General features: G+C 42.5%; 1 protein-coding gene across 3 annotated transcripts in view; it reads left to right on the plus strand.

The window, feature by feature from the left end:
- LOC126458273 (uncharacterized) overlaps positions 1-22,119 on the plus strand; it is a 173,452-nt gene that overhangs the window by 126,566 nt on the left and 24,767 nt on the right. For 2 of the 3 annotated variants that reach the window (XM_050095200.1, XM_050095201.1), the window contains exon 5: positions 21,600-21,669. The exons of the other annotated variant lie outside the window; for it this stretch is intronic. In XM_050095200.1, the coding sequence (XP_049951157.1) occupies positions 21,600-21,669 (70 nt within the window). The remainder of the gene's footprint in view (positions 1-21,599; positions 21,670-22,119) is intronic. 3 annotated transcript variants of the gene reach the window in all.

The following is a 22,119-nucleotide window of genomic DNA, read 5'->3' on the forward strand; positions in this document are numbered from 1 at the left end:
AACAGAATAATTAGAACAAGTGAGGAAGAAGCCATGACAAAAACAAAATGGGACAAGCGTCCAAGTCCATTACCTGAAATGTGACAATAATTTGGCAGAACTGTTGGTCAGAAGTCGTACGAAGTTGCTATTGCTGTAGAATTACGATGATTCAGTAGTGGTGCACTCGGTTATGAGCGACAACGTAACAGTTATCAGGTCTCAAGAGTGACAGCATACAGAATGATTACAGACTAGTGATGGTTACAGACTTGTTGATACGTACTAAGTGTTGGCTAGAACCAGTGCATAACAAAATACCAGGGGTCACTGGCTCTTGGCTACAGGTGACTGAAGTGTCAGACCATGATCATGCTGAACTTCACTATATGCAGTTGTGTCTATTTTATGTGTGGAATATTTGTTCATTGTACAATTTGAAAGGAGTAATTATAGTTGAACAAAGCTAAATGACAATACAGGTCCAAAATTCTGTTTACAGGCTCACATTTTACTACACAAAGGTTCCTTATTAGATCCATCAGAACATTTTCACTTTCTAGTTACTGTCACTATCCTGAAAGTCACATCACAGCTTTTACAGCCATTGAAGGTGCTGAGCTTGTTCAGCTTGTAGATAAACAAATAGCTTGTTGTACTTTGCACAACTGGAGTGCTATGTATTGCTGATTGGACAACCCTTATTGTGAGCTAGAGATGGCAGAGTAGCACACCTTGCCCACATGGAACACCTGCGTGCTCTCACTTTAACAGTCGATATCATTACAGAATTGTAGCTAATGTTTGTAGTTGCTCAGGCAGTTGTAATGCTGCACTAATTCTACATTTACATTTACTCTCTGCAAACTACTGTGAAGTGCGTGGCATAGGGTACATGCCATCATACTAGATTTTAGGTAATTTTCCCGTTCCCTTTCCATATGGAGTGCAGATAGCAAGACTTAAACAGTCTTGCCTCGAGGTACACTGTAATTGATCTAATCTTGTTCTTACATTTCCTCTGCAAGTGGTACTTAAGAGTTGTTATGTATCCCAAGAGTCAGCATTTAATGGTGGTCTTGACACTTATCTCTGTCTTAAAGAATCTGTCAGTTAAGTTTCTTCAGCATCTCTGAGACTCAGACGAGTCAGACAAACCTGTAATCATCCATGCAACCCTCTCTGTGTATGTTCAGTATCCTCTGTTAGTCCTACCTTTACCACTCCCACTCACTTGAGCAATATTCTAAGATGGGTCACTTGAGTGATTTGTAAGCAATCTCCTTTGTAGTCTGATTACATTTTCCTAGTGTTGTACCAATAACCCAAAGTCTGTCACCTGCTTCACTTACGACTGAGCTTGTGTGGATCATTCCATTTCATGGCCCTACAAAGTGCTACACCCAGGTTTTTGTATGAGCTGACTGATTCCGACTGTGATTCATTTATATTTTAGTCATATTGTGAAATTCAGAATTTTACATTATTTTTGAACATTTAAAACAAGTTGCCAATCTTTGCTTCACTTTGACATTTTATCAAGATATGACTGAATATTTGTGCAGCTTTTTTCAGACAGTACTTCATTATAGATAGCTGCGTCATATTCAAAAATTCTGAGGGTGCTACTGATATTATCTGCAGTGTTATTAATATACAACGTGAACAGCAAGGGTCTCAACACACTTTGCTGGAACACACTCAAAGTTGCTTCTACACCTGTCAATAGCTCTCCATCCTATGTAAGTTGCTGCATCCTTCCTACCAGAATATCCTCAATTCAGTTGCACATTTCATTTGATATACCATACAGTCGTACTTTTGATAATAAGCATAGATGTGATATTGAGCCAAATGCTTTTTGGAAATTGCGAAATACTGCACCTACCTGACTGCCTTAACCCAAGGCTTTCAGTATATCACATGAGAAAAATGTGAGTTGGGTTTCACATGGTCTATATATTTTCAGAATCCATGCTGGTTGACATGGAGGAGGTCATCCTGTTCGAGATACCTCTTCAAGTTCACATTATGTTCTAAGATTCTAAATAAATGGATGTCAAGGATATTGGATGACAGTTCTGTAGACCACTCATACTACCCTTCTTGTAGACAGGTGTGACCTGTCCTTTTTTCCTATTACTGGGCACACTTTTTTGTTGGAGGGATGTGTGATAGATTAACTCAGCCTAAAATTCAGTATAGAATCTGATAGGGATTCCATTGGGCAATGATTTCAGCTTTTTATCATTGCAAGTGGCACTGATGTGCATAACAATAATGGAAATTCCTGGAAGTAGTAATACGTAAAATAAGGGAAGGTAGACACTCATCTGCAGCGAAGAAATGCATGTAGCACAGAAACATGTAACAGGAAACAGCATTCACACCATCTCTTGCACAATAGCTCTTTTTCTAATGAGAAAAAGGCAGTTTTCTGTTACATGTTTCTGTGCTCCACGCATCAGTCTACAATAGTAGAGTTGTTACCTTTCCTTTCTTTTACCCAATGACATTAATACCTATTTAAGTAATTTTTTCAGAAGCACAAGGATTCAGTGGGGGCAATTCTAATGGGTTTTCCTTTGTTAAGGAACATTTGAAAATTGAGTTAGCTAAGCTTTCACTTTGCTATCCTCAGTTTTATTTCCTGCCTCATCTGTGAGTGGCTGAACTCTTAAGTGCCACTATCAGCCTTTACATATGACCAGAATTTCTTTGGGTTTGGTGAAAGACCATTCGACACTATCCTGGCACAGTAGCCATTTAAGGCTTCAAGCATTGGTCATTTGACAGCAAAATGTGTATCATTCATCACAACTTTATCTCTAGCCCTATGCTTTGTTTTACACACATTTTATGCAGTAACCTCTGTTTCCTTAGAAATTTCCTTATAGTGACTGTTTTAGTATCCTTAGAAGGCATGACAATATCGCTACTCAACCCAGTTGACACAGGTACTTCACAATCCGATGGTGACTCAGTAAAACATGGACCAGAAGCCCGAGAGTGGAACAAACTTGCGGTGTGAACTGAACTACAGGAAGTGGTGTGTCTGAACCCACAGAGATACGTACATGCCAATATACCTAGCATACAGTTGGTCGCAGGCAGCTAATGACTGAGTACGCGACAGCTCTCAGCATGAGTACAAGACTGGGTCTGTGGTGGTTTAACTCCACAGGAACACTTGCCTGATCCACTTACTACTGCTCGCAAGTAAACATTCCCATCAGTGGGTCTGCCCACACGATGGGACGTGTGTGCTCCATGGCAGGTTTCTGAACTTGTCTGCTGTTCCACCCATGCCAACTCATCTGCCTCCATTGGGACGTCCGCTGATGGGAGTACTAAATCCATGCCCACTTTAAAAGGCAGTATAGGACTGAAAATGGACAGTGTAGAACCGGAGAGAGTGCTAGAGAACTTGGCAGTAGACTGACCACTGAAGGAGGCAAAAACAATGCTGTCAGCTCACCGGAAGGGTGGAACGACACAAGGGCTATGATGATGACAGTACCACTGGTGGTAGTGGGGACGAGGCCACGTCCGCTGAAAAAGTGGGAGAGGGGGCTGAAGGGGAAGGGAGCAGTTCAAAATCCATGGGCTCCACGATGGCAGGTGGATGTGCAAGCTGCTCAGGGGCCTGGGCTGCAGGCTACAGAAGGATGGTGGAGGGCATGGATGGGATGCCAACGGTGACACATGCTGCTTCATGTAGGAGCCCTCTCCGAGAACAGTGTTGTGATCAACCCTGCCACTCAGCTGACTGGAAGGCCGCAGCTGCGATGGTCCAACAAGGTAGGGGCACAACTGATTGCCAAGATGAGTCAGCTGCTCCTCACTGACATCACCACAAACAACTGCCAACCCTTGTGGCTGACCACAACACACAGGAGCCACCACTGTCACGAGCTGAAGAATAGGCCCCAAACAGCAGCTTCAGGAAGAAAATGTGACTGGCCACGGTGGTCCTTGGCATGCAACTCAGGCTGCAAAAGTTCCAGGCGACCCTGTGTCTGACACCCACGCAAACGTTTTGCCTGGTATGTAGCCAGAGAGCTCAACAATGCATCATCATGGGAAGGGGTGGACATCGACTACTTCATCCGAGTTTTGAATGTACGCACAAAATGCTACATTTCCCAGATAGAAGCTAGGTGAAGCGGGTTGGTAGTCAGATGCTGAATGCCATTGTGGGTGCAAAAGTCTTCATACTCCTATGATGCAAATTGCCTACCACTATTGGATGCGAGGGTCCTAGGGCATCCCTCAATAGCAAAAATAACTGAAACACCCTAATGCTGACAGTTGATGACAGCTACATGCAAAGAATTCGTCGCATCAACCAGCAACGAAATTGACTTGCAAAATTGGTGTGCACTCTGTCCTAAGGATGTTCCAGGACTGGCCAAGGAGAGAAATGGCGTGGCGGTATGGCCTCGTTCTGTGCACAAGCTCCTCAAGTCTGTACCAGATGTTCTCCTCAACCCTGTACGAGATGTTTGACATCACGATCGATCGCTGGCCAGTCAATTAGATGTCGGGCCTATGCCTTCATCCGAGTCATACCCCAGTGCATTGCATGCACCAACTAAGAATAAGAGGAGGCAACAATGAGGAGGGACAATTGCTCGACAGCATTGCTCCTCTGTGGCAAGAATGAGGACCCTCCTGGACAAAATTGAGCCAAGCTCTTAGGAGAAAAGACATATGCCATGCTGGATCCGCATCTGAAGAGACATGCCTCAGCCATCCCACCATCCCATCTGGATTGCTGAAATGGTTTTCCAGAAATGTGGGTCAGCACCAATGGCGGTCACAATGTCTCGTGCTGTGAACAGAAAATCCGACACGGTTTGCTGCAAGGCATCATCCAGCTTGAACACGGGAGCGTTTTGCCAGTTAAACTTGATTGACCACCACCCATAGCAGCAAAAGTGCAATAGCATTGGCAAGCTAGGTGGAGGAGCAGTAAACAATGTCTTAAGGGTAGTTACAGAGAAAGAAGGCCCACCACTGGAACCAATGGACAGGACTATCATGCAGCTTGGATTGAGGGCCAAATAAGGCTTGCAGTCAGTGATGAAGAGGAACCTCACCCCGTACAGAAAGGCGTGAAACTTTTTAATCCCGAAAATAATAGCTAGCATCTTCTCTTACATCTGTGGGTAGTTCCATTGGACAGCGGAAAGCGTCTTTGATGCGTAAGCAATGGACTGTATGAAGCCAGCCGGGTTACAATGGGACAAGACAGCACCAATGCCATACTGGGATGCTTCGCAGGCGAGGATCAGAGGTTTTCCTGGTGTAGAGGTAGCCAGAGAGGGAGCAGAGCACAAACACTGCTTGGAAGACTGAAAGACCTGTTTACAATCTGCAGACCAGACAAACTTAATGCCTTTCTGGCGAAGCCAGTCGAAAGGCTGGCAGAGGGGCACAAAGTGGAGAATGAACTGAGCATAATACAAAAACTTACCCAAAAGAGACTGGAGCTCCTTCAGCCCCTTGAGCACTAGTAGTTTGACAGTGGCCTTGATGTGTTCATCTGTGGTGACAAGACCATCTTTACTAATCAAATGACTCAAAAGCCACACCTTCAGGGAGAAAAGACTGCACTTTTCCAGCTTACAACCAAGACCATTCTCCAGGAGGCATTGGAAAACGGAGTGAAGGTTCTGTAAATAATTTTACTGAGTAGAGTCCATGACCCAGATGTCATCGAGGTAATTGGCAATCAGGGAATGTCTTGAATCAACTGCTCTAAATACCATTGGTAAATTCCTGACGGAGATGAGATTTCAGAAGGCAAGCAGTTAAACAGGTAAAGGCCAAAATGCATGCTGAGGACCAGGGTAGTCCGAGAAACTGCATCCAGCGGCAACTGCAAGTAAGCATCACATAAGTTGATGCAGGAAAAATGCTGCCTCTGAGATCTTCGCCAACAACTCTGCTTGCAGCAGAATGGGCTACAAATCCATGACACATTGTACATTGACTATCTGTGTTACATTGCTGCAAAGGCACATGATGCCCTCGGCTTCAGAATTTCAGTCAAAGAAGTTGCCCACTGTCTTGATGAAATAGAATAAACAAGCATTGGTGTACATGGCGAAGGGAATGGGGCAGAGGTGACAAAATTTCGGGATTGCTGAATGCCTAAGAGAAACCTGTGCCTTGAAATTTTCTACCCAGCCTTAGGTATTCTCAAACAGCAGGCTGTAGGACTGCAGTGAGGAGTTCAAATTGTGAAAAGGAATGGATTGAGACACTAAATGCACTTCATCCACAATCTGAAAGCCGAACAGAAAAGGCGTAATGGCAAAAGATATTTTGCTCCAACAGTGAATTGACCACTAACAATGTTAAGTTGCCATTCCACAGTCTTATAATGCACAGAGACATAGAACTGGCCTCGCAAAGGAATGCTCTGTTTGCTATAAGACAACCTGACAGAGTGGCTGTTGCAAATCTGGGCATGTGAGAGTCCTGTACGTATCCAAATTCATGAGGTTGATGATGCCCCCAGGTCTATCTGAAATTCGACTGGCCACCCATCCACAACCAATGTCAACAAAATACGCTGGGGAAACACACATGAGGTGTCAGAGGCAGTCTCAGAATCCAGGGAAAACACTGCGACATCCAATGACTCACTTGGGGCTTGCTGACTGTCACATGCAGTTGTCGAATGCTCTATCTGAAGACGTACCCCATACGTGGCCTCCACTTGGAGGGAGTCTTGGCAAACACACACCAGATGACAATTGGAGCCAGACTGGTGACTCGCTCAACAACCAGGACGATGTTGAGGGACCAAGAATCTCCATGGACGGAAATTACAATGCTGCACGCGATTCAAACCTGTCGAGCTTCACTTAGGTGATATGCTGTTGCACAAGTATACCAATGGTGGCTGCCAGTTGTTAGAAAGGACATCCCCAGCCCAAGCTCATGTGATTTTACAATTTGGGAAAAATCGACTGAAGAAGGACTGCACCAGTCAATGCCCTACTCTGAACCATGGGATCGGGAGCTAACCGGACAATAACATCCTGAATTAGCGAGTCTGCCTAAGAGGTTCCGCAATAGGGCCACTCAATAAGATACTTATGGGAGATACCTTACAAATCAATGATCCAGGCCGCATACGACCTCCCAGTTGTGGTTAAACTGCAAATGTGGTGCTACCACATGGGTTTGATGGTCAAAATATTGTGTAAGCAGTCAACAAAGCTCATCAAAGGAAAGCTCCTCAGGCTCAGTGGAAGGCTTCAAATTTTGGTCTACTTCATATAAACCCGTGCTGATGTACAAAAACAAGGGGCCTTATCAACCAGATCGACAATATGCCTTACCTGACAGTCCAGCAAGAACTGGCACAGATAATTCTACCACCTTTCCGTAGACTGATCAAAATTAGAAAAATGGTGGCAGGGGTAGAGAAGAAAACTGCCTCAGTGGTGGGTGGCCCCTCCGCCAGTGAGACAAAAGTGTAAAGCAAGTCCGCATTCTGTGTTATCAACACCTGCATCTGCACTTATTGTTGCTGCTGCTGCTCCTGTAGGTGCAATTGGTCCTGCCAGCATTGTAGAAACTCTGAGCCCATGGTTGGCCAAAGTGAACAATATGAAAATGAGGGGGGGGGGGGGGGGGGGGGGGGGGGGAAGAAAGAAAAAATGATAGAGGCAGCACATGTGTAAGAGCATCCTTTGTTGCCCTTGCCACTTTAGTATGTGAAGAAGGCATGGCAATGCCACCACTCGAAACAGTCAGTGCGGATACTTCACAAGCTACTGGTAACTGGGGAACAGAAACTTTTGAGTGGAATGAAAGTGCTATATGAATTGAACGACAGGAAGCAGAGTGTCCAAATCCAAGTAGATATGCACACGACAGTACAAGTGTCCTGAGCACGCATCTGGCACAGATGGCTAACATCTGAGCATACGACAGAAATGTGTGTGCCCTTCATGGCAGGTTTCTGAACTGTTCTGCCCATACCAGCTTATCGGCCTCCATCGGGACATCTGCTAGTGGGGATACTACCATAATTTACTAAAAATCTTTAAAATTGGATCCAAATCTTGCAGTCCAATTTCTTGACAATTGATGATTTCTATGTATCCTCCCAGATTTTTGTATAATGTTGGTTTATAGATTGATGTATTTAATGGTTCTATGTGAGGGAACCATCACTCTTCTAGATAGCAGTAATGTTTTACATCCATCTAAATCAGTGTCTACCATTTTAAATGAAGGTCTGTTACATCAAAACCAGTAGGTGCGGCATTTTAGCTGGAGAGGTTTAGCAAGCTTCTCACCTGTGGGATTGTCACATACATGTAATGTGTTTGATGAATTCAGATATTTTGTAATTATAATCTTTCACAGGTTGCAGACGCCTCGGGACAACTGAAAAAACCTGGGAATTTTTTCATCTGGGAGAAAACTGGGAAAAACCTGGGATTTTTTAGAATTCCAGGAATTTTCAGTTAAATTTTTGTAGTTTTGACTGGTAAGAACTGATACTCTGACAAAGAATTTTACTTTAGCCTGCTATGACAAAATAATACTGCAGCAGTAAAACATAAACGAGGGAAGCCAAAATAAAATTTTAAGTTGCAAATGAAATGCGCCATTTACAGCAACAAAAGACAGTGCACACACAGGTGTCAGTCAATAGCAATATGTGACAAAGGATCTAGAATGAAAACTAAGCAGTACTTCATAACAAAAAACTGCTTCCAATGAGCGTGATGTCACAACGGTTTACATTAGGTTCATTTGAGCAGTTGGTACCTTGGTGAGCATGTGAAATTGAGTTGCATTTTAGTGATTTTGCTGTTTCCTCTTCGTTTACAACTCTCAAGTCAAACGAAAACAAAACATATGTATGTGGCCCGGAGGTATCGAGTGAATTAAAATACGTTCACATAATTATAGGAGGCTAAAATATGTTATTAGTTTCAGTTCTCTGATTTTATTGTATCTCCAGGTTTTTGGCAGTGAGGCATTAATTTCCCTGTAGAACAACAAAGTTATTTTTGTCAATTTGCTAAAAAGATTTGGCTTTTGTTAATCTTTTCCACAGAGGCAGTCAATTTATTTGAAACGCTGTTGGCTAGTGCCAAATGTTTCCGGAATTTCAAGTGCACGTTTTTATCTTCTGGGATGTATGACATTATGCCATAATAAAGAACTAAACATGAGATAATACAGTACTGCTACTCCAAGAAAATTTGCTTCCTGAAAACCAAAGTGAAAAGTTTGATATCAGGTTGGGGACTACTTCTTTGTGAATCTGGATGTAAATGTGCCCTTTAAGCTGAATTATGAATTTAGTGCGGTTTACGAAATTCCATTGCTATGATGTCCTGTTTCATTTATGATGTAACACCGGGTTCACAGATGCATCTAATGTGGCGCCACAGCTTGTGGCTTGTTGTAGTTTTATCGTGAGCTACCATCCACATAGGATGCCACAAATTCTACTGAGTTGCACAGCTTTCAATATGGCATCAATTGGAAACATATGGGTGGGTATGAAGTGCAAATTATGGCTTTGGAGCTGTGACAAGAGTTAAATACAAGGAAGATGAAACCCAAATGTTGGATCCGAAAATAGATTTTGCACAGAGATAAATCAGGGGAAACAAACACATTTAGAGCTGTGATAAAAGTTACACACATGTTGGATCTGAAAATAGATTTTGCACAGGGATAAATCAGGCAAAACAAACACATTTATAAAAGCAATAACACCCAGAGATGAAATGCTGTCTGCAAGGCAAACTAACAAACAGCTGGCATGTAAATATCATTGGCAGACTCACCTTCTTCCAACATTTTAGACTCTTACTATATTAATTGATACTGGCATTTCAAATAACTGTTTTTAGTTTAACAGCTGCCACATGTCCCTCTGGAATTATTTCATGTGTATAATCCACCATTTATACATTGCTTGGCCTCACAGATTACAAAATTTATATGATATACTTTTAAGACTGTGGGATACGTCATTGTTTTGTGTGTGCGCGCACACACACACACACACACACACACACACACACACACACACACACACTGCTGCAGAAAATCAAAGATAGGCTGCTGTTCTTGTAGTTCTAGAAGCTGCAGAAGTGCACGTGCCAACCATGAGATTGAATGGCATACAGCAGCAATTACAGCACGATAACTTGACAGAATGCTCGAGTGTTGAAATACTGCCACTAACAAAGCAGTGGTGATAGCAGAGTGGTTCAACAAGGTACAACCAAAGTGAACTTTTAGTGACGTGACAAAAGTTGCATCTCTTAAGTTGTGCCACTAAAAACTGGGAGTTCACACATGCATCTCCAATGCAACTGCAGTATGTCACTATACATGGCGACGCTTTTATTGCATGTGTGAACACGGCTTAATGTAAGGTCTCTTAATGCTATATACGTAGATTGGAACTTAAATAGTGGCAACACTGCTGTGGAGACACTGTGCAATGGAATCTACTATTGTCGCTGATAGCACACGTTGTTGACATACCTACCTTACCTCCGAGCAAATGGACTTGCCCATCCCACATCACCGGCGTGTGCACAATTGAGGGAAACACAGTCACTTGTGAGCGGGTGGTCTAACGTAATGGTGTCACTATGTTTTCGCATAGAGTAAATATCTCTGGAGCGAGCATTCACATGCGCAGAACAGATTTTGTGTTGTCAACATACATTGCCAGCCTGGTCACGTGATCTCGGGACGTCGTGTGTGTGTCCGTATAGCGCTCTGTATATTTAGAATGTCACTACATCCCTAGTACAGACGGATTCTTTTTGTGCGTGTCGTGGATTATTTATAAATGTTGCGCAGACATTTCAACAGTATCCATTTGATACCGGGAATAAACCAGCTATGTAACTTTTAAGGGCAAGTGATATTAAATCCTGCTTCTTTGCGATAGGTGTCACATTCAGGTGCACTCAATTTTTGGTAGTTTTCGGTATGATAGGGCACTTTATAGTATTACAGAGCCTGACGTACATTTTTGCAGTGATAGTCTTGCAAAACGACTTGACAGTACGCTAGTACTTTTGCTAGTGTCCAAAAAACACCGAATTTGCCACACATTAGCGATTATATCCCTGCTAATTCGTCCTTTTTTCTGCTATTTCTGCGTATTTATTTTGTCGTTTTTGCGACCTAAAGCACAATTTTTCTTACTGCTGACACTTTGAAGTATTTATTTATCGCATTTTACGTACTTGCTCCCAGTTTATTAACTAAAGAGTAGACTGAGTAATCTATATAAATAATCGAAAAGTCACTGATAAATGCATGGAGGATAGTATTTGCTGAAACAACTATCCGTTCCCTTTCCTGTTCCAATAGCAAATTTACGTGAGGAAGCAATTGTTTGTAAGCTTTTGTACGAGCCGTAATATCTATTATATAGTCATAAAATCGTAGAAAAATAGGTCTACAGAATCAAGCCTTAATTATAATGCGTCTCGAAATTTTTAAACATATACAGTGTCTCTTACTAATATGATAACTATAATTAGCGCTACATGGTATGTACCCATGAAAAGTTACTATCCCTCCATTACCGGCCGGAGTGGCCGTGCGTTTCTAGGCGCTACAGTCTGGAGCCGAGCGATGGCTACGGTCACAGGTTAGAATCCTGCCTAGGGCATGGATGTGTGTGATGTCCTTAGGTTAGTTAGGTTTAATTAGTTCTAAGTTCTAGGCGACTGATGACCTCAGAAGTTAAGTCGCATAGTGCTCCGAGCCATTTGAACCATTGTCCCTCCATTCACATATTTTTCTTTGCATCCGTAGCAACAACAGTAATTCACCATCGCTATTACACTACCAACAAACGGTGAAACACAACAAAAACTCTTGATATTACAAATTTCAAACGCTGCAGAAAGCACACACACACAGCGAAGTCCCGAAAACACGTGACAGTCCTGGTTTAATGTTGACAATGTGCGCAGAACACAATGCTCACTCCAGAGATATTTACTCTATGTGTTTTCGAAACAGGAACAGTGGAGTTGGATCAAGATTGAATGTGCCAGAGGTTGTATAGCACGACAGTGTCATCGAGGGCTTCAAGAGGCATGCGGGGAGTCGGCATTACTGCACTGAACAGTGGCACTTTGGGTAAAAGCTGTCAACCATGGTCGGCCAAACTATGGCAGACATGCATCGGGCAGGTCGTCCTAGCGTCTCTGTAGAAGAAGTGAATGCTGTTGCCGCACTAGTGGTGATCGATGCCATATGATTCGTGAGCTCGTCCACGAAACCGGATTAGCACGTACGACTGTGTTTCGCATGCTGAAGGAACGCCTGGGCATGCAAAAAATTGCATCATGATGGGTTCAGCATGAGTTGACGGAAATGCAGAAATGGGTGCATTACAACACTGCTCCGACGTACTTGGAGCGCTGTGAGTGCGAAGGAGAGCCTTTCTTACGCCATATCGTAACACTGGATCAGGCATGGGCCACATCATATGAGCCAAAACTGAAATGCCAATCCAACGAATGGCGTCATTATGAGTCGCCGTGAAAGTGAAAGTGCGTCAGAGTCCCAGTATGGTGAAAGTTATGGTGATTCTTGTGTATGACTATGATGGTGTTATTCTAAAGCATTACGTTCCTCCAGGGCAGACCATCAATGCACAGTGTTACTGTTGGTTTTTGAAGCATCACCTGCGACCAGCTTTGCAAAAGAAGTGGTGACGCTTTCTGCGCAACCCACCCATCACTCTGCACGACAATGCGCAGGCGCATACAGCGCAAGCTGTGGATGCTCTGTTCGGTCGATGGGATTGGAAAGTACTGTAGCATCCACCATACTCCCCGGACTTAAGTCCATGTGACTTTTATTTGATTCTGAAGATGTAGGGACCACTTCATGGCATTCACTTCAAAACTGTTCCAGAGATTGGGCTGGCAGTAGACTGCTCACTTTGCACCATCAACAGAACAGGCTCTGCTAATGGTATACTATGCCTTCCACATCGCTGGCAACGGGTTCTGCACAACGCTGGTGACTACTTTGAAGGACAGTAACAGGTGCAAACATGTAACTCTTTTGTATTGGTTGTGAATAAATAGTTGCCACTATTTAAGTTCCAGCCTTCATATAAATGAACGTACAGGTTTCCTGCGTATCATAGCTGTGCAGGCACAGTAACGCGCTCTCTGACAACTCCCCCCTGAAATGAATTCATGGTCATGGGAAAATATTGCGAATGGTGGTTAGAAAAGCATTACTTTCAAAGTAAATTTCATTTTACACAACATTAATTATGTTACGTGTGTGAATGTGGTCAGAATTTCTTAAATCGCAGAGCATTTGATTCTCATTGAAAGCTTAACGCTTTAAGGGCCAGCTGCTTAGAAGAATTTTGAGCCCAGAAGACCACACATTTATGTCATTACTTAAAATTTTACTGGCACATTTGTGTGCTGTATCAAAGTGTAACACATGCAAAAAAAGACCAATTTTATATGTGAAAGCTTAGTTTTTCTTGTGGTACAATATGTATATTAATTTAAACCCATAACTTTTCCTGTTTGTGTGTTTGTGCTACTTAACAGTGATGTAGGTGAAGGCTGACTACATCCTGTGTTCTATGCTCTGAAAATCTGCTAACATTGGCTGGCACGATCACGTGACATGAGCTATGATTGGCTTACAAAAGTGCATTTCAATCTTGATTTCAGTGCGTTGGAAACTAACATTCTGTGTTTGGTAGAATTCGAATATATACTTTTGTAATATGCAGTGTACCTATTGCTGCACAACAAAGATCTTTCCAAAATACATTTTTTTCTGGGTTTCATTTTCTAAAGTGCTGGGATGTTCTACGCCTGTGTATAAAACCTTAACCTTTCAAACGATTGATAAGTTTTACCATTCGAGGGAACAGATACTGTCACTTAACACAGAAAAAGTGGGAATTTTTTTCCCTTGTCCAAATATACACCCTGTTTCACTTAAAAATTCATACAAGTACTGGTGTTTATTGATTAAACTGCTTATTCCACACATAAAACAGGTTAATTAAAACAAAAGAAAACTAATAACACTTTTTGTTATAGACTAAAAAAAAAAAAAAAAAGAAAAGAAACCTTGGATTCATGCATTTGTGAGCGTAATAAAATATTAGTGGATTAGATCTTCTTAACCAAGGTACAAAAATAAATTTCCTGCAAAGAAGCCCTCATCATAATTCAATCCCTTAATGGAAATTTGACCCTTTGCATCTACTTTGTGCTTAATTTTCAATGCGATAGGGCATGCAGCCGTGATGAATTTTTTGAAAGATTTCTTGAAGCCTTCAGCTACCATTCTCTTTATTTCACGTACGATTGTACAATTTTGGCCTTAGGCCATTTTCAAGTATTTTATGGATGATTTTTTAATAGTAGATTATGTCATGTACATCATTGCTCCTATGACATCATGTTATGCTTATAAAATAAATCTGAGATGTTCATGCTGTTTTAGGAGCACGTTACTTTCGAGCAGTTCTCATGAAGATTGGAAAATGCTATGAGACTAATTCAGATTTATTTGTTTACCCACTGAGTCCTAAAATACTCTACCTATCTACTTAAAATTAGTCTGTGCTATGTAGCATCCCAGCCTTACTTGTGACTTGTTTTCACTTTTATTCTAGGTTGGAGCATGACGTTTGACACAGGTGATGAACAAATATTTGTGTTGCATTGTCAGATATCTCTCTCTCTCTCTCACACACACACACACAAAGATCAGTGACATTGGCCATGTATGTGTGGGGTGTGCTTGTTTATGTGGATGCATGCATGCTTTTCTTTTTTGATGAAGGCTTTGGCTGAAAGCTTAATATGTTGTGCCTGTCTGTAACTCGAAGCATGTCATCTTTATGGTGTGTAGCAGTCTATCCTTTCTACAGCTGTAGATATGGTATTCTTTTCCTTACAATCTTTTATTGTGTCAGAAAGACACAACATAATTTCACCTACTGTTGTGACTTGGCAAGACAGCCAAGTCACTATGAGAGGAAGCCGAAAGGCACGCGTTTAAGCTCACGCAGGCTGACGTGAGGTCTGAAACAGGTAAAGTAATTGAGACTAGCAAATAAAGTACGAAGCTGCTGGAATACTTACCTTTAATCCATAAGTGGTGAACATAGCTCTTGACCGTACATGCATCACAAGAGAAATAGCAAATGATAATGGCGCCTTGCTAGGTCGCAGCTAATGACGTAGCTGAAGGCTATGCTAACTATCGTCTCGGCAAATGAGAGCGTAATTTGTCAGTGAACCATCGCTAGCAAAGTCGGGTGTACAACTGGGGAGAGTGCTAGGAAGTCTCTCTAGACCTGCCATGTGGCGGCGCTCGGTCTGCAATCACTGACAGTGGCGACAGGCGGGCCCGACGTATACTAGCGGACCGCGGCCGATTTAAAGGCTACCACCTAGCAAGTGTGGTGTCTGGCGGTGACACCACACCTACAAATCCCATGTCAGCTATTATATTGACCAAACTTAAATGATTTAATTACACTCCTGGAAATTGAAATAAGAACACCGTGAATTCATTGTCCCAGGAAAGGGAAACTTTATTGACACATTCCTGGGGTCAGATACATCACATGATCACACTGACAGAACCACAGGCACATAGACACAGGCAACAGAGCAGGCACAATGTCGGCACTAGTACAGTGTATATCCACCTTTCGCAGCAATGCAGGCTGCTATTCTCCCATGGAGACGATCGTAGAGATGCTGGATGTAGTCCTGTGGAACGGCTTGCCATGCCATTTCCACCTGGCGCCTCAGTTGGACCAGCGTTCGTGCTGGACGTGCAGACCGCGTGAGACGACGCCTCATCCAGTCCCAAACATGCTCAATGGGGGACAGATCCGGAGATCTTGCTGGCCAGGGTAGTTGACTTACACCTTCTAGAGCACGTTGGGTGGCACGGGATACATGCGGACGTGCATTGTCCTGTTGGAACAGCAAGTTCCCTTGCCGGTCTAGGAATGGTAGAACGATGGGTTCGATGACGGTTTGGATGAACCGTGCACTATTCAGTGTCCCCTCGACGATCACCAGTGGTGTACGGCCAGTGTAGGAGATCGCTCCCCACACCATGATGCCGGGTGTTGGCCCTGTGTGCCTCGGTCGTATGCAGTCCTGATTGTGGCGCTCACCTGCACGGCGCCAAACACGCATACGACCATCATTAGCACCAAGGCAGAAGCGACTCTCATCGCTGAAGACGACACGTCTCCATTCGTCCCTCCATTCACGCCTGTCGCGACACCACTGGAGGCGGGCTGCACGATGTTGGGGCGTGAGCGGAAGACGGCCTAACGGTGTGCGGGACCGTAGCCCAGCTTCATGGAGACGGTTGCGAATGGTCCTCGCCGATACCCCAGGAGCAACAGTGTCCCTAATTTGCTGGGAAGTGGCGGTGCGGTCCCCTACGGCACTGCGTAGGATCCTACGGTCTTGGCGTGCATCCGTGCGTCGCTGCGGTCCGGTCCCAGGTCGACGGGCACGTGCACCTTCCACCGACCACTGGCGACAACATCGATGTACTGTGGAGACCTCACGCCCCACGTGTTGAGCAATTCGGCGGTACGTCCACCCGGCCTCCCGCATGCCCACTATACGCCCTCGCTCAAAGTCCGTCAACTGCACATACGGTTCACGTCCACGCTGTCGCGGCATGCTACCAGTGTTAAAGACTGCGATGGAGCTCCGTATGCCACGGCAAACTGGCTGACACTGACGGCGGCGGTGCACAAATGCTGCGCAGCTAGCGCCATTCGACGGCCAACACCGCGGTTCCTGGTGTGTCCGCTGTGCCGTGCGTGTGATCATTGCTTGTACAGCCCTCTCGCAGTGTCCGGAGCAAGTATGGTGGGTCTGACACACCGGTGTCAATGTGTTCTTTTTTCCATTTCCAGGAGTGTATTTCATTATTCCTTCTCACAACTATTTATTATTCTGCAGGCCTGTGGCATCTGAATTACCGTTAGTTTTTTAATTCTGGTCTGAGCTGCTGGAGAGTTGGTACTCGTGTGTGTGAGGTGTGTTTGATAGTGTGAATGAATGGTGAGTGCTTCTCTTTCTTTTTCTGGTGAAGGCAGTGGCTGCAAGCTTTGTGTAAGTGTCATTTATTTGTGCGTGTCTGCAACTTAAGGTGCTATCTTTACGGTAAGCAGCAATCTTTCTTTTCCTACATTGTTGTTAGTTTTAAAGTTAACCAACCAAACATCCCAGGACTCTGCTGTCAATGTTACCATTGTAACACAACTTTGAAGATTTCCCAAAAGGTATTGACTTCAGTATTTGCTTTTATTTTTTCGGGAACTTTGTTATGAAGTTTAACTCCCAAGTGGAAAGGACAGTTTTGGTATAGGGATTTTTTGTGGGGTCATACATAAGTTTTTGTTTCATCTAGTAAAGTGAAAGTGGTATTATCATAGTTTTTTACAATCTGCTGTTCTTACCTATTACATTTATTTCAAAGAGTGTAAGAGTTTTCTTGATGTAGGTACAAAGTAAAGGAGAGATACCACAGATCTTAAACAGTGCTTCACATGAATCTCTAGGTCTGTGTTCCTGAAAGCTGCTTTTATTATGTCATTTTTAGGGTGAGAATGGAGGTAGACATCGAATACACTCATTACTGTTTCCTCACTATAGCAAGATTTTAGTGAGCACAGAAATTGGCAGGTCTCACTCAAATTTGCGTTAAGATATTCTATTTATGCTTATTCTGTTGCACATTGCTTTGCAGCCATAATTCTAAGAATTTGTTGTATGTTCTATTACCAACTGGTTCATCATTGTTAGAGAGAAAGGGAATGTACATTTCTTTGTTCAGAGCATTTGGAAATTTTTCTGCAATAGTCTTTTTTTTTACTATTTATTATAAGATGATTATTCTGTGCACAGTTCATAAGTTGTTTGGTGACAGTGTATACTGTTTTCTGTAATTCTTCCATGCTTTCCCCATTTAACAGAATTGTGATGTCTGCAGATATGATAATTTTATAATCATCCATGTTTAAATTTAAACACTGGAAACCACAGATTGGAATATTAACCATGTTAGGAAAAAGACACATTGCTACTTACCATAAAGATGGTATGCTGAGTTACAGACAGACACATCAAAAAGACTGTTACACATTCAGCTTTTGACCAAAGCCTTCTTCAGAAAAGAAAACACACACACACACACACGTATTCATATAAGCAAGCACACAAGACCACTGTCCCTGACACTTGGACCGGAATGTGTTTTCCTTTCTGAAGATGGCTGTGTCCAAAAGCTAGATGTGCAACAATCTTTTTGTTGTGGCTATCTGCAACACAAAGAGGAGAAGCAATCTGTCTTGTTCCTTGCTTATATTTATATTGTCAAAGTACAAAGAAACAGTGATCCTTGATGTACACTGAATTTAATTAGATTATATTTTAATAAGTGTTCAGAAATAGTTTTAAGGCTGACGTTAATGTATTTGATGCTTTTTTTTTAAGTGCTTTATCTGAAAACTACCTTGAGCAGTTAAACAGAGAACCGACTCGTGGCGATAACATATTAGACCTTCTGGTGACAAACAGACCTGAACTATTTGAAAAAGTTAACGCAGAACAGGGAATCAGCGATCATAAAGCGGTTACGGCATCGATGATTTCAGCCGTAAATAGGAATATTAAAAAGGGTAGGAAGGTTTTTCTGTTTAGAAAAAGTGACAAAAAGCAGATTTCAGATTACCTGTTGGCTCAACACAAAAGTTTTGTCTCAAGTACAGATAGTGTTGAGGATCAGTGGACAAAGTTCAAAACCGTCGTACATAATGCGTTAGATGAGTATGTGCCAAACAAGATCGTAAGAGATGGAAAAGAGCCACCGTGGTACAACAACCGAGTTAGAAAACTGCTGCGGAAGCAAAGGGAACTTCACAGCAAACATAAACATAGCCAAAGCCTTGCAGACAAACAAAAATCACGCGAAGCAAAATGTAGTGTGAGGAGGGCTATGCGAGAGGCGTTCAATGAATTCGAAAGTAAAATTCTATGTACTGACTTGGCAGAAAATCCTAAGAAATTTTGGTCTTATGTCAAAGCGGTAGGTGGATCAAAACAAAATGTCCAGACACTCTGTGACCAAAATGGTACTGAAACAGAGGATGACAGACTAAAGGCCGAAATACTAAATGTCTTTTTCCAAAGTTGTTTCACAGAGGAAGATTGCACTGTAGTTCCTTCTCTGGATTGTCGCACAGATGACAAAATGGTAGATATCGAAATAGACGACAGAGGGATAGAGAAACAATTAAAATCGCTCAAAACAGGAAAGGCCTCTGGACCTGATGGGATACCAGTTCAATTTTACACAGAGTACGCGAAGGAACTTGCCCCCCTTCTTGCAGCGGTGTACCGTAGGTCTCTAGAAGAGTGTAGTGTTCCAAAGGATTGGAAAAGGGCACAGGTCATCCCCGTTTTCAAGAAGGGTCGTCGAGCAGATGTGCAGAACTATAGACCTATATCTCTAACGTCGATCAGTTGTAGAATTTTGGAACACGTATTGTGTTCGAGTATAATGACTTTTCTGGAGACTAGAAATCTACTCTGTAGGAATCAGCATGGGTTTCGAAAAAGACGGTCATGTGAAACCCAGCTCGCGCTATTCGTGCAAGAGACTCAGAGGGCCATAGACACGGGTTCACAGGTAGATGCCGTGTTTCTTGACTTCCGCAAGGCGTTCGATACAGTTCCCCACAGTCGTTTAATGAACAAAGTAAGAGCATATGGACTATCAGACCAATTGTGTGATTGGATTGAGGAGTTCCTAGATAACAGGACGCAGCATGTCATTCTCAATGGAGAGAAGTCTTCCGAAGTAAGAGTGATTTCAGGTGTGCCACAGGGGAGTGTCATAGGACCGTTGCTATTCACAATATACATAAATGACCTTGTGGATGACATCGGAAGTTCACTGAGGCTTTTTGCAGATGATGCTGTGGTGTATCGAGAGGTTGTAACATTGGAAAATTGTACCGAAATGCAGGAGGATCTGCAGCGAATTGACGCATGGTGCAGGGAATGGCAATTGAATCTCAATGTAGACAAGTGTAATGTGCTGCGAATACACAGAAAGATAGATCCTTTATCATTTAGCTACAAAATAGCAGGTCAGCAACTGGAAGCAGTTAATACCATAAATTATCTGGGAGTACGCATTAGGAGGGATTTAAAATGGAATGATCATATAAAGTTGATCGTCGGTAAAGCAGATGCCAGACTGAGATTCATTGGAAGAATCCTAAGGAAATGCAATCCGAAAACAAAGGAAGTAGGTTACAGTACGCTTGTTTGCCCACTGCTTGAATACTGCTCAGCAGTGTGGGATCCGTACCAGATAGGGTTGATAGAAGATATAGAGAAGATCCAACGGAGAGCAGCGCGCTTCGTTACAGGATCATTTAGTAATCGCGAAAGCGTTACGGAGATGATAGATAAACTCCAGTGGAAGACTCTGCAGGAGAGACGCTCAGTAGCTCGGTACGGGCTTTTGTCAAAGTTTCGAGAACATACCTTCACCGAAGAGTCAAGCAGTATATTGCTCCTTCCTACGTATATCTCGCGAAGAGACCATGAGGATAAAATCAGAGAGATTAGAGCCCACACAGAGGCATACCGACAATCCTTCTTTCCACGAACAATACAAGACTGGAATAGAAGGGAGAACCGATAGAGGTACTCAAGGTACCCTCTGCCACACACCGTCAGGTGGCTTGCAGAGTATGGATGTAGATGTAGATGTAGATGTAGATGCAGATGCTTATTGCTTTTTTGTGATCGCTCAGAAGGGAGCCGATTGAGCTGTTGGACTGACGTTGAATTCCATACTTTTCCAGTTTTGACAGCAGAATGTTATGATTTGCCATTTCAAAAGCTTTTGATAGATCAATAAATACTCCTGTTGATCCCATTAGTGTGTCATATTTAACTTTTTCTAATATTTTTGAAGTGCAAGAAGAAGTTGTGATGGACTTGTAGTTATCTTACATTATCTTTTTTATATGATAGAATTATCGTAGATGTTTTCAATACATCAGAGGAAGTACCTGCTTGAATTGAGCAGTCATATCAGTGTGTAAGTAATTCAGCACTCTTCTTCCTCAAGATTGTTTCAGGAATATTATTGATGTCCTCGGAGTTTGTATTTGTAAGTTCTGTTATTGATTTTACTACTTCTTCTTGTGTGATAGTGCGGATGTTCATTGGCCTAGCAGAAGCACTTATTTTGTACTTATTAGACTGGACAGTCTATTTATGTTTCATTTTATTATCTGCAACACCTGTGAAAAAGTTGCCATATGTTGGCTACTTCTAAGAGGTTCATTACTTTTTTATTTTCTTCTGATAGTGTTACCATATTTTATGAACTATAAGATGCACTTTTTTCTTTGGAAAATTGTCTCCAAATTTAAGTGCATTATATATTTGAAATTAATTTAAAAATGTCCGGTGTTTGATTTAAAATTTCCACCAGTCTTAAAAATGACCGTATATTCCGTGCTGCAGGAAACCTATCTCTATTTGGCAACATTGGATTCAACTGGCAGCAGCAGTGCACCTACGTGACGAACATGAGGTGCGGGGATTCACAAGTTTGTTAACACTTTCTCCTTCCCATGCCACCATCACACTACAGGTTTATGAACTGTCATGGACTTAGCTTTTGAACCAAATTCAAAATATCTCAGAAAATGTAACGAGTATGAAGAGAAAATATTATCTTTTCGTCGCTTTATTATTCAGCAACGAAAGAAAACGAGTGTGGAGCTAAGCCAAATTGTGAATTTGGATGAAACTCCTCTGACATTTGATCTGGCAAATAATAGAACTACTGCCATGAAAGGTGCTAAAAATGTAATTATAAAAACAAGTGGCCACAAAAAAATACACTACAGTGTTTTTCTTTCATATTGTGCTGATAGTACTAAATCCAATGATCATGTTCAACAGCAAAATAATGCCAAAACCTTCTAAAATACTTCCAGGTGTTGTTCACATACATGACAAAGGTTTGATGGACGAGGCT

The sequence above is a fragment of the Schistocerca serialis genome, chromosome 2, assembly GCF_023864345.2.
Source record: "Schistocerca serialis cubense isolate TAMUIC-IGC-003099 chromosome 2, iqSchSeri2.2, whole genome shotgun sequence".
In the NCBI taxonomy this organism is placed as follows: domain Eukaryota; kingdom Metazoa; phylum Arthropoda; class Insecta; order Orthoptera; family Acrididae; genus Schistocerca; species Schistocerca serialis.